This window comes from Nomascus leucogenys, chromosome 1a (genome assembly GCF_006542625.1).
Source record: "Nomascus leucogenys isolate Asia chromosome 1a, Asia_NLE_v1, whole genome shotgun sequence".
NCBI classification, from domain to species: domain Eukaryota; kingdom Metazoa; phylum Chordata; class Mammalia; order Primates; family Hylobatidae; genus Nomascus; species Nomascus leucogenys.
Window position 1 is genome coordinate 93863093 of NC_044381.1, and position 13445 is coordinate 93876537.

At 41.6% G+C, this 13445-nt stretch overlaps 1 protein-coding gene across 1 annotated transcript in view; it reads right to left on the minus strand.

Moving 5' to 3' along the window:
* Nucleotides 1-10246: 10246 nt before the first annotated feature.
* The window catches only part of BAZ1A (bromodomain adjacent to zinc finger domain 1A), a 118767-nt gene continuing 115568 nt past the window's right edge, over nt 10247-13445 (minus strand). Inside the window, exons 26-27 of the mRNA XM_030813352.1 lie at nt 12439-12526; nt 10247-11215 (exon numbers count right to left, since the gene is read on the minus strand). Coding sequence (XP_030669212.1) covers nt 11019-11215; nt 12439-12526 — 285 coding nt within the window. The 3' untranslated portion in view covers nt 10247-11018. The remainder of the gene's footprint in view (nt 11216-12438; nt 12527-13445) is intronic.

A 13445-nucleotide genomic window follows, 5' to 3' on the forward strand; every position in this document is an offset into this window, starting at 1 on the left:
GCCGAGGCGGGCGGGTCGCTTGAGCTGAGGATTTCGAGACCAGCCTGGGTAACATGGCGAAACCCCATCTCTACCAAAAATACAAAAATTAGCCAGGCATGGTGGCGTGTGCCTGTGGTCCTAGCTACTCAGGAGACTGAGTTGGGAGGGTCACCTAAATCTGGGGAGGTTGAGGCTGCAGCGAGCTGAGATTGTGCCACTGCATTCCAGCCTGGTGACAGAGTGAGACCCTGTATTTAAAAAAAAAAAATCCCCTGCATTCTATTTATTCAGCCCTCCCTACCCACAACTCATAGTTCTTGGCCAATCTTTCTCTTTTTTTTTTTTTTTTTTTTGAGACAATGTCTCTGTCTCGTGTCCAGGTTGGAGTGCAATGACTGGATCTCAGCTTATTGCAACCACCACTTCCTGGGTTCAAGTGATACTTCTGTCTCAGCCTCCCAAGTAGCTGGGGCCACAGGCATGAGCCACCACTCCTGGCTAATTTTTGTATTTTTTGTAGAGACAGTGTTTCACCATATCACCCAGGCTGATCTCGAACTCCTGAGCTCAAATGATCCTCCTGACTCAGCCTCCCAGAATGCTGAGATTAGAGGTGTGAGCCACTCCACCCAGCCTAGATAACTTCTTTTTTTTAATTTTTATTTTTAGATGGAGTCTTGCTCTGTGGCCCAGGCTGGAGTGCAGTGGCATGATCTCGGCTCACTGCAACCTCCGCCTCCCGGGTTCACACCGTTCTCCTGCCTCAGCCTCCCGAGTAGCTGGGACGACAGGTACCTGCTGCCACTCCTGACTAATTTTTTGTATTTTTAGTAGAGATGGGGTTTCACCGTGTTAGCCAGGATGGTCTTGATCTCCTGACCTCATGATCTGCCTGCCTCAGCCTCCTAAAGTGTTGGGATTACAGGCGGGAGCCACCACACCTGGCCTTTTTTTTTTGAGAAAGAATCTCACTCTTGTTGCCCAGGCTGGAGTACAGTAGTCTAATCTTGGCTCACTGTAACCTCTGCCTCTGGGTTCAAGTGATTCTCCTGTCTCAGCCTCCTGAGTAGCTGGGATTACAGGTGCATGCCACCATGCCCGGCTAATTTTTGTATTTTTAGTAGAGATGGGGTTTCACCATGTTGGCCAGGCTGGTCTCGAACCCCTGACCTCAAGTGATCCACCAGCCCCAGCCTCCCAAAGTGCTGGGATTACAGGCGTGAGCCACTGCGCCCGGCCGACAGTTTTGTTTTTGAACAAAACTTGAACAGTTTGTTCCTGAAAAATATTGCGCCACTTCTTTCTCCCACCATTTTCTAGTGTGTTGTAATTGATTTCCCCTTACAGGTAAAATGTCGCTCATTTTCTGCTGGCTATTTTCAAGATTTTTTTGTCTTTAGTTTTCAGAAAATTAATTATGATGTCTTGGCATGGATTTCTTTGGGTTTATGCTTTTCAGAGTTTGCTCACCTTCTTGAATCTGTGGGTTGTCTCTTGGGAAATTTTGAGTAATTTCTCTGAGGGCTTTGTTAGTCCCACCTTTTTTCTCCTCTCCTTCGGCAACTCTGATGACGTGAATGTTAGTTTTTTTTGTTATAGTTCCCTAAAGTCTTGTTCAATTTTGTTCAATCTATGTTTTCTCTGTTGCTCAGATTGGGTAATATGTATTGTTCTGCCTTCTAGTTTACTGACTCTTTCCTCTCTCCTCCATTCTCCTGTTGAGTCCATTCACTGAGATTGTTTTTTGGTTATTGTGCCCTAAATTTTCCATTTGGTTCTTCTTCATAACTTCTGTATTCTGAGACTCTGTATTTCTTTGCTGAGTGCAGTAGGCAGAATGACCCTCCAAAGATGTCCATGTCATGATCCCGGGAACTGTGAATATGTTACTCTACATGGCAAAAGAAACTTTAAAAATGTGCTTGAGGATTTGAACAGGGAAATTAGCTTGGATTGCCTGGTGGGTGCAATCTAATTACATGGGTCCTTAAAATCAGAGAACCTTTCCTGCTTGTGATTAGAGGAAGATGTGACAGAAAGGCACAGAGATGTAATATTGCTGGCTTTGAAGATGGAGGAAGAGGGCCACATGCCAAGGAACGTGGGTAGAAGCTGGAAGGAGCGAGGAAATAGATTCTCCCTTAGGGTCTCTAGAAAGTAACAGCCTTGTGGACAAATTGATTTAGCCCAGTTAAGACCCATGTCAGACTTCTAACCTACAGCTAACAAATCTGCATTAAGCTGGTGAATTTGTGGTGATTTGTTATGGCAGCAATAGGAAACTAGTACACTGAAGCTACTTTATTTGTTTCAGGGATGTTCATAATTGCTCATTGAAGCATTTTCATCATGGCCGCTTTAAAATCTTTGTCAATTGCTCTAACATGTCATTTTGGTGTTGGCATCTTTTTTTTCATTCAGTTTCATATCTTCTTGGTTCTTGGTATGAATGATTTTTGATTAAAATGCAGACATTTTCATATTGTTATGAGCCTTTTATTTTTTGTCTCATGACAATATGAAAATGTCTGGGTCTCAATCTGTCATTCAGGCTGGAGTGCAGTGGCTTGCTCTCAGCTCACTGCAACCCCCACCTCCCACGCTCAAGCGATTCTCCCACCTCAGCCTCCTGAGTAGCTGGGACCATAGGCATGTGCCAGCATGCCCAGCTAATTTTTATATTTTTTGTAGAGACAGGTTTTGCCATATTGCCCAGGCTGGTCTCGAACTCCTGGGTTTGGCCCGCTTTGGCCTCCCAAAGTGCTGGGATTACAGTCATGAGCCACCATGCCCGGCCCATGATGAGACTTCATACCTTATTTAAACCTAGTTTTAGCTGGCTTTCTCTGACACCATTCTGGCAAAGAAAGCTGGGTTGCTTCCTTGTAACTGCCAGATACAAGTAGAAGTCCAAGTTCTCCTGCCAGCCTCTTTGACACCAGAAAGGGGGTGCTCCTTGCTATTGGTGGGCAGTTGTGTGAATCAACCCCCCAGACGGTCTGTACTGACACTGGGAGGGATTGGGGGTATCTCATTTCTGCCAGCAGGGATGAAAGGCCAGGTTCCTTACTTTGCCTTTCTTGTTCCTTACTTCTCTGACACCGCTCCAGTGAGTGCCCTGTACCGCCTCATTGTATCCTTCTGGGGATGGAAGTGTAGACTCCCTGCTTGTTCTTTGCTGGTGTGGATATGGGTAGGGCCAGGGTTTGTTTGTTTGTTTTTTGTGGTGTTTGGCTGGGATAGTGGTTATTGTCTAGGTTTTCTGTCTTATTAGGCTGCCCCTGTCCTAGTTCTTTGGCTAGAGAGGCTTTTGTTGTGGCTTTACACTTTGTCTGTGCCACTTGGCATTTTCAAGTTGCCCCTTCTTTAGCATCAAGTCTGATATGTAAGTCAAAAAGAAAACCTAGGGAACTTACCACTGTCTTTCCTCTGGTCCCAAGGTCCTTTAGTCAGTCTGACTTATTGTCACCTTTCAGTCTTATTTTTGTTTTATATAGAACGTCCAGGGTTTTTAGTTATACTGAGTGGGAGGAATAGGAGAGAAGATGCCTACTTCGTCTTACCAGAAATGGAAGTCTGTCTAAAGACCACTAATTTTTTTTTTGTTTGAGATGGAGTCTTGCTCTGTCACCCAGGCTGGAGTGCCGTGGTGCGATCTCAGCTCATTGTAACCTCTGCCTGGGATCAAGTAGCTGGGATTACACAGGCATGTGCCACCACACCTGGCTAATTTTGTATTTTTATTAAAGGTGGGGTTTCGCCATGTTGGCCAGGCTGGTCTCGAACTCCTGACCTCAGGTGATCTGCCTGCCTTGGCCTCCTAATGCTGGGATTACAGGCGTGAGCCACCACACCCTGACCTGGGGCCACGGTGTTTTTTTGTTTGTTTGTTTTGCAGTGAGCACAGAGTAGCCAGGACCACTTTTTAAAGCAGATTTTTCTCCTAGGTTTTTGGATTACATATTGGCAGATTTTTTTCCAGCCCACATTTTCAATAAAGGTATACTCCTATGTGGGTTCCAGCTTTATATGGGTTTTCAGTTCAATCCTGATTTCAGTGAGCCCAAGGGCCTATCTCCTGTCTCCACATAGGTTTTAAAACCTAAGTCCCTGGAGTGTTCAGACTATCTAACTCTCCTTTACGGGCTGGCACCTGCCACTCCACAACCAGGAGAGCATCAGCTTCAGCTCATGTGACTACCAGAATAGTTTTAGTCTCTCAAGTGTACTTAGCTGTGAATTTAATCAGATAAGATGCTTGTAGTATTTTACTTAGCATTTCTAGGTATTTAAAAAATTTAGGCTGGGCGCAGTGGCTCATGCCTGTAATCCCAGCACTTTGGGGGGCCGAGGCGGGCAGATCACCTGAGGTCAGGAGCTTGAGACCAGCCTGGCCAACATGGTGAAACCCCGTGTCTACAAAAATTAGCCAGGCGTGGTGGCGGGCGCCTGTAATTCCAGCTACTCCGGAGGCTGAGGCAGGAGAACTGCTTGAACTTGGGAGGCGGAGGTTGCAGTGAGCCGAGACTGCGCCATTGCACTCCAGCCTGGGAGACAAGAATGAGACTTTGTCTAAAAAAAAAAAACACAACTTAATTCAGGCTGGGCATGGTGATTCATGCCCATACTCCCAGCACTTTGGAAGACTGAGGTGGGAGGACAGCTTGAAGGCAAGAGTTCAAGACCAGCCTGGGCAACATAGCAAGACATCTCTACAAAAAATTTTAAAATTAGCTGGGCGTGGTGGCATGCACTTTAGTCCTAGTTACTGGGGAGACTGAGGCAGGAAGATTGTTTGAGCTCAGAAGTTTTGAGGCTGTAGTGAGCTATAATTGAGCCACTGCACTCCAGCCTGGGCAACAGAGTCTCATAAATAAATCAATACATTTACCACTTTAATTATCTTTTTTAAAACATATTTTTTTGAGATAGGGTCTTGCTCTGTTGCCCAGGCTGGGGTACAGTGGCACTGTCACGGCCCACTTCAGCCTCAACCTCCCAGGCTCAGGCAATTCTCTCACCTCTGCCTCCTGAGTAGCTGAGACCACAGGTGTGTGCCACACTGGGCTAATTTTTTGCAGAGACAGGGTTTCGCCGTATTGCCTAGGCTGATCTCAAACTCCTGGGCTCAAGCGATTTGCCTGCCTCAGCCTCCCAAAGTGCTAGGATTACAGGTGTGATTTAATCATCTTACAGTGTACAATTCATTGGCATTAAGTGTACATTGTTGTGCAACTGTCATCACTGTCCGTTTCTGGGACTGTTCATCATCTCAAATAGAAACTCTCTTCTGGGTGTTTTTAACAGGTTTTTAGGTTATTTGCTTCCTCCTGGTGAAGTGGAGGTAGAAAGACATTTCAGGCAGAAAGCACAGCAAGTGAGAGGGCATAGAGTCTTACAAAAGTCTCAATATCCAAAAACAAGAGTCCAGTGTTCAGGAACCAATACATAGGTGATATGGTGCAAGGTGATAGATGAGGCCTACAGAACGGTGTCAGATCATGCAGGACAAGATAAATCCCATTTAGGGTAATGGGGAAAAGAATTTTACAAATAAATTGAGACCAGGTGCAGTGGCTCATGCCTGTAATCCAGCACTTTGGGAGGCCGAGGCAGGTGGATCACTTGAGGTCAGGAGTTTAAAACCAGCCTGGTCAACATGGTGAAACCCCATCTCTACTAAAAATACAACAAATTAGCTAGGTGCTGTGGCGCATGCCTCTGGTCCCAGCTACTCAGGAGGGTGAGGCAGGAGAATCGCTTGAACCAGGAGGTGGAGGTTGCGGTGAGCCGAGATTGTGCCACTGCACTGCAGCCTGGATGACGGAGTGAGACTCTGTCTCACAAAAAAAAAAAAAAAAAAGTTGAATTGCTTGGTTTTGTTATTTAGGAAGGTGACAGGGAAATCTTGTAGTACTTAGTCTTGCTAACTATTGAGAATTGCCTGTTGTCCATAGTTATTTTGTCCAATTTTTTAGTTGTTTACAGCAGGATGTCAAATCCTATCCCAATTCCTCCTTCATGGGGAAGTTCATAGGATGAGGCAAAAGAACAAATACCAGTCACCAAAAGGTAAGGGAGGGAAATATTTAAAATCAAATGCCTATTAGCTGGAAAAATGCTACACTGCCTCATCCAGTTTTAGTTTGCTACTCTTCAGATCATTAGATCAGAAACAGCTGTTATATACATGAAAAATATTACTAACATGTGAGTTAATTATAGTAGCCAAAATATGCCAAGGCAATTATAATTTTGTACCATCTAAATGTCATTACAGATGACTTCACATTGAAAAAAATATGTCATTTAATAACTGGTTAAATAAATGCAAGACTGGGATATCTGAGAGAAGGGTTCCAAATGAGGTGAGACCTAGATACACTAGAGTACTGGACAGCTCAGAAATACAGGCATCCACAATACATTGCAGAATGAAAAGCGCTGTTTAACATAGGATTTGTACACCATGATCCCATTTTGCTGAAGAAAGGAATCCGGAAAATTATACACTGTTTATTTCTATTTTATGTATTTGTTGTTTTCTATTTTTATGGGCAGTCGCCATTTATTCATTTTATAACTAGAAATAAAATTTTCATTTTACTGGGGAAAAAAGTAATATAGCTCTAATAATGGCTACAATAAAGGCTTAAATCAGGCCGGGCGCGGTGGCTCACGCTTGTCATCCCAGCACTTTGGGAGGCCGAGGCGGGCGGATCACGAGGTCAGGAGATCGAGACCACAGTGAAACCCCATCTCTACTAAAAATACAAAAAATTAGCTGGGCGTGGTGGCGGGCGCCTGTAGTCCCAGCTACTCGGAGAGGCTGAGGCAGGAGAATGGCGTGAACCCGGGAGGCGGAGCTTGCAGTGAGCCGAGATCGCGCCACTGCACTCCAGTCTGGGTGACAGAGCGAGACTCCGTCTCAAAAAAAAAATAAAGACTTAAATCACAATATTAAAATTTACAGAGATTTGTGCATCTATACTCAATATACTCAAAATTTTTTGGTAGAGTTGCTAGCTCCTAAGACAAAACGTTCACTCAGAAAAGTAAGAAATAAAGATTAGGCGGAGAGCAGTGGCTCACGCCTGTTATCTTAGAGCTGTGGGAGGCTGAGGTGGGAGGATTGCTTGAGCCTAGGAGTTTTAGGTTACAAGGTTACAGTGAGCTATGATAGTGCCACGGATTGCACGCCAGCCTGGGTAACACAGCAAGACCCTATTTCTAAATAAATAATAGCTTGGTCATTTGCATACCAGTAAATAACTTGTATACTGATGTTCCTGTATTTTTTCCCCCTAATCTAGAGGTTTGCTTTAATGCTCTTAAAACCATAAATTTTTTTTTTTTTTGAGACGGAGTCTTGCTCTGTCACCCAGGCTATAGTGTGGTGGGGCAATCTCGGCTCACTGCAATCTTTGCCTCCTGGGTTCAGGTGATTCTCCTGCCTCAGCCTCCCGAGTAGCTGAGATTACACGTGTCTGCCACCACGCCTAATTTTTGTATTTTTAGTAGAGACAGGGTTTCACCATGTTGGCCAGGCTGGTCTCGGACTCCTGACCTCAAGTGATCTGCCTGCCTTGGCCTCCCAATGTGCTGGGATTACAGGTGTGAGCCTGGCCATAAGCTTTCTTGAATGGCAAGTATAAAGGGCTAATGGGGTTAGTGTGGAATATAGCCTAAGCACAATATTCCTCACGTTATTACTGAAGTTAACCTAAGTACTCTGCCAAATTCTTGAAATCAAATAATGTACTCAAATCTGTGCAACTAACCATATCCCCTTCTCTCTCTAGAAAAAAACATAACATTTTAACATATCAAAAATGAACAAATGAGAAAATGGACTATGTCTTATCTTCTGGGAGGTACCCTGATGTAATGGAAAGGCGAAGTTTGATAGAACTGATGTAATTTACTCTGTGATCTTGGACAAGTATTTAAAAAAATAAAATCCAGCCAGGTGCAGTGGCTCACACCAGTAGTCCCAGCTACTCTGGAGGCTGAGGTGGGAAGATCTCTCGAGCCCAGGAGTTTGAGTCCAGCCTGGGCAACACAGTGAGACCCTGTCTTAAAAACAAAAATCCATCTGAGTCTTAACCTTAACTGAAAAATTGGGAGAATACCAAAATCTTAGAGAACTGTCTTGCTTAACATGAAAAAGCATTTTACATAGTTTTTGGGTAGAAAAGCTATAAACTTTTGCATTAAAGGGCTTGGCAACACAATGGGATATATTAATTCATTTCCCTTCTGGTACTCTGTTTTAGAATTACAAATCAAGTGCTTTTAGAAATACAATTTATCTGGGTTTAGAGACTAAACTCAGTAAGAGGTGCCCAGCTGATTTAAATGTCTGTCATCATACTGGACTCCAGTTCTCTAACTCATGTTTTTGTTTCTCTCATTCCATTATGTAGTCCTTTCTCCTTGGAGAAAAACATGAAAGCAAGGTAGGAGTCAAATAATGCTGATTGCTTTCTTGGTCATGTTGACATTACATTCTCAGCCACTACTATATATCCCTTGTCAATCATGTTGCTGTATAAAATTTTTATTTGAGATGGAGTCTTGCTCTGCCACTCAGGCTGGAGTGCAGTGGCATGATCTTGGCTCACTGCAACCTCCACCTCCCAGGTTCAAGCGATTCTCCTGCCTCAGCCTCCCAAGTAGCTGGGATTACAGGCGACTGCCATCACGCCCAGCTAATTTTTGTATTTTTAGTAGAGAGACAGTTTCACCATGTTGGCCAGGTTGGTGTCGAACTCCTAACCTCAGGTGATCCGCTCACCTCAGCCTCCCAAAGTGTTGGGATTACAGGCGTGAGCCACCGTGCCTGGCCTAAAATTTTTAATTACTGTAGATGTGTATGGGAATAAATGATGAATTTGGCATATAAGACAATTTGGCTGAGCAGATTGCAAGGTAATGTCTTGGCTGGTGCGGTGGCTCACGCCTGTAATCCCGGCACTGTGGGAGGCTGAGGTGGGCAGATCACCTGAGGTCAGGAGTTCGAGACCAGCCTGGCCAACATAGTGAAACCCTGTCTCTATTAAAAATACAAAAATTAGCCAGGTGTGGTGGCACATGCCTGTAATCCCAGCTACTCGGGAGGCTGAGGCAGGAGAATCACTCGAACCCAGGAGGTGGAGGTTGCAGTGAGCTGAGATCATGCCACTGCACTCCAGCCTGGGCAACAGAGCCAAGACCACATCTCAAAAAAAAAAAAAAAAAAAAAAAGGTAAGGTCTTATTTTAACTCAGTCTGAGAAATGGTAAATAAATTGCAAGTTTTATGACTGACTTGCAGATTGAATAATTCCATAATTAGTTGGTTGGAAATGGTTCCTTAGTGTTAACTGTGTAGAAGAAAAGCTAACATAAAAATTGCTTGTTATTAACATTAAAAAATGAAGAATATTGGCCGGGCACAGTGGCTCACACCTGTAATCCCAGCACTTTGGGAGTTCAAGGCAGCAAGATCACTTTGAGCTCAGGAGTTCAAGACTAGTCTGGGCAACACAGCAAGACCTTGTCTCTATTCTAAAAAATTAAAATTTTATTTAAAAAAATGAAGAATATTAAGTAATCAGATAAATTACTATTAAAATGTAATTGTATTTTCAGAATTGTCTTGATATTTAAATGTTATTAAGTAAAATTTTCCAAGAAATTTAATTATGGCATATAAAATTATACAAATTTACCAAAAGTTACAGTTGTAGATATATTCATGTGAAGAATCTAGAAAATTGATAATATCTCAAACTATATGAGAAAGACAGGTAAACTTCCAAGTAAATTAATTAAATAATAATGCAGTACCCTCAGGAGTTTAAGGAAATAGAGGGATGGTTCTCTCCCACCTACCAAAAAGTCCCAGAGAATAGGGAAGACACCTGCCTTTTGCATCCTAAGAAGGAAAAGTATGCTACAAAACTGAAGCCCCTATATGTCTTCCATACCTAAGAAATAGCTCCTTTTATGTGTATATATGCATAAAAACTTTCATTTCCAGATTCTCAACTAGGTGAGTGTATTCCAAACTTTCTTTCCTCTTCTTAATGAGAATCCATGCACATCATGTTACTGTTTTTGATGAAATGAAATGGATCTTACTCCTCAAGGGTTTCGGCAGAAAAAGCAGCAAATTACTGCTATAGGGACTCAGGTACAACAAAACGTTGGTTCCTATGGTCTGTTTGTATCACGTGCAGAAGTCCAAATCTGATTGTAAAAATTAGAGAATTCCAGAATACTTGAAAAAATGTTATTTTATTTGTACAGTTAAAAAGTTATACATAGAAACTTATAATTACAGTTCTGTAAATCTGAAAGAACTGTCAGGGAAAAGGGAGGGTGTTACTTCTTTTGATTGATCATTAAGGAAGTTAGAGGAATAAAAACAGTAAAAGGTTTAAAACATTAAGGAACATTTTTCAGGTATAAATTTTATAAATACAAAACAAATTCACAAATTACTCTCAATACTAAATAAATATCTAGTTAACAAACTCGGACTTAATACCTGCAGCCAGCACTGGTACAGCACTTCAAGGATATAAGATTAGATTCATTCATGTGTAGTGTTGAAAGAATGTACTCAAACATTTAGGACACAAACACCTTTTCTAAACAAACTGTGCTATAGCAGAAGACTCATCCGTGTAGATAACTCTCCCTTAATACCACAACTTTTAAAAAAAATCATCAATAACAAAATAAATCGTGGGTGAAAAAATATTTTCCAAGATCTCTGGACACATGAATGATCTCAAAAATGTACAAAAACCTCTGTAAACCAGTACTGTATCCAATACATCTATCAAACTTATTAGATACTGAACAAAACTGTAGCAAAGGACATCTTTCCTACATTCTCCTGAGTGCTTAATATTAAAATTGAGAATATAGTGCAGGCCACACTTTTATGTGGTCAATCAGTTGTTATTGCTTTATACAGCATGATTTAATGTTCCATTTTCATGAACAATTTGTTTTTCTTCAAATATATCCTTTAGAAGGACAAAGTTAGATTCGTGACTTTTTCGCAGCCGGTGGTGTGCTAACTTGGTCCACATTACTGGGTGTGACGTGGAGTCCAAGCTTTTGAGCCTGAATATGAAAAAATGCTTGAAGCCTAGTTCCAGCTTTTGCTTCACTTGTGTTACGAGGGTTGTATTCAAAGCAGTTCGAAAACATTAACTCAATATCATCAATAAACTCAGCTAGAAAGGGAAAGAGACAAGATTAGAATGAAAGTGCATAAATATAATTCTTGTATCATATCTGGAAATCTTATTAAGAAAATGGAAGCGCACTTTTTTCTTTAGAAAGAGAAGACTCTGGCTAGGCATGGTGGCTCACATCTGTAATCTCAGCACCTGGGAGGCTGAGGCAGGAGGATCACTTGAGCTCAGGAGTTCGAGACCATCCTGGGCAATATAGCAAAACCCCGTCTCTACAAAAAATACAAAAATATTAGACACTTGCGGTGGTTCAAGCCTGTAATCCCAGCACTTTGGGAGGCCAAGGCGGGAGGATCATTTGAGGTCAGGATTTCGAGACCAGCCTGGGCAAGATGGTGAAACTGCGTCTCTACAAAAAATACAAAAAATTAGCCAGGCATGTCGGGCGTGGTAGCTCATGCCTGTAATCCCAGCACTTTGGGAGGCCGAGGCAGACGGATCACCTGAGGTCAGGAGTTCGGCACCAGCCTGGCCAACATGGTGAAACCCCATCTCTACTAAAAATACAAAAATAGCTGGGCGTGGTGGTGGGTGTCTGTAATCCCAGCTACTCGGGAGGCTGAGGCAGGAGAATCACTTGAACCCAGGAGGCAGAGGTTGCAGTGAGCTGAGATTGCATCACAGCACTCCAGCGTGGGCCACAGAGCAAGACTCCATCTCAAAAAAAAAAAAATTAGAGAGGCATGGTGGCCTGCACCTGTGGTCCCAGCTACTTGGGAGGCTGAGGTGGGAGGACAGCTTGAGCCAGTGAACCAAAATTTTGCCTCTGCACTCCAGCCTGGGCAACAGAGTGAGATGTATCTCAAAAAAAAAAAAAAAAAAAGAAGAAAGAAAATATTCTGAAACAAGGTAGCAGAACTGAGGCTTAAAACTGTTTAACTGTAAATACTTTAAAATTGTTTTATTGAAACTATCCATTTATGTGATCGTATACATTATGTGATTATAAAGAACTTCTTTGAGTAAGATCAGATCTATAAAATATCTTTAACTTACTTGATCCTAATCCATCTTTCATCCCTACATACACTAATAAGTACTTGTGGAACCTCAAGGAATGCCATCTACACAACTACATCCACACACATCCTTTTAATAAGAGAAAAACAGCCTCTACCTCTTTAAACAAAAATAAATGTCAAAGATGCTATAACAGAATGCCTTAGAAAAATAAATATCAAAGAAAAACATAAATTACTTACATGCTAATTTATATTCACACTTATTCACTTTTTCACGAATTATATTTAAGGCAATGGGCTTTTTGATGATGTCATAGTAGTCTGGGACCTGTAAAATAATTGAAATAGCTCTGTCCACACTGAAAACTTAACCGGAAAGAAGTGTTCAAATAACAAAGTTTTGCACTAAAAAGCGACTCAGTATGCAACTGCAATATGGTCTTGCTCATGGCTCTCTCCTTCTCTCTATATAGATATATATATGTCTATATAGATATGTCTATATGTATATGTCTATATAGATATGTCTATATATATATATATATATATATATATATATACACACACACACACCATTGTCACTTGTGACCAACAGAAAAATTCTTCAATGAGCATTATTGCATTTGTAATAATGAATAAAATGTATGTAACAAAGTGTAATTTAGGACAAAAACTACCCAGGCAAAATGAGTCAAATGAGTCAAACTAAGAATATTTTTATGCTATTCAATATTAATTAATCCTTCTCATTCTTGCTCTAGAAGTCTCAAAGTAGAATTCTGATGATGTCACTTCTTCATTCAGAAACCTTTATCTCACACTGGTGAGCGAGACCCTTTATAATATAGTTGTGTGTCTGAGACTTTCTAACCCAACCTCATTCAAACCATCCACCACATTCACCATATTCTCATTTCTGGGTGACTACCCTACAGTATATTCCTTTTTCCCTGAAACATCCTTACTGCATTTCTTAGTGTTGAAATTCTACCTTTCTTCAATGACCAGTTCCAAATAGTTCTCCTTAAAAAGCGTTCTAATTTTATTATTTTGTCCCTCTGAAATGCTCAAATCAATCTGTCTTCTCTACTTCTGTAATACCATGATAACTTCTATTACAGTACCATAACACTGTTCTATCTTTGCTATATAACAGATCACATTCTGCCATATATATATATATATATATATATATATATATATATATAAAACCTAACTACAACACCATCTCATATCCTTCAGTTTGA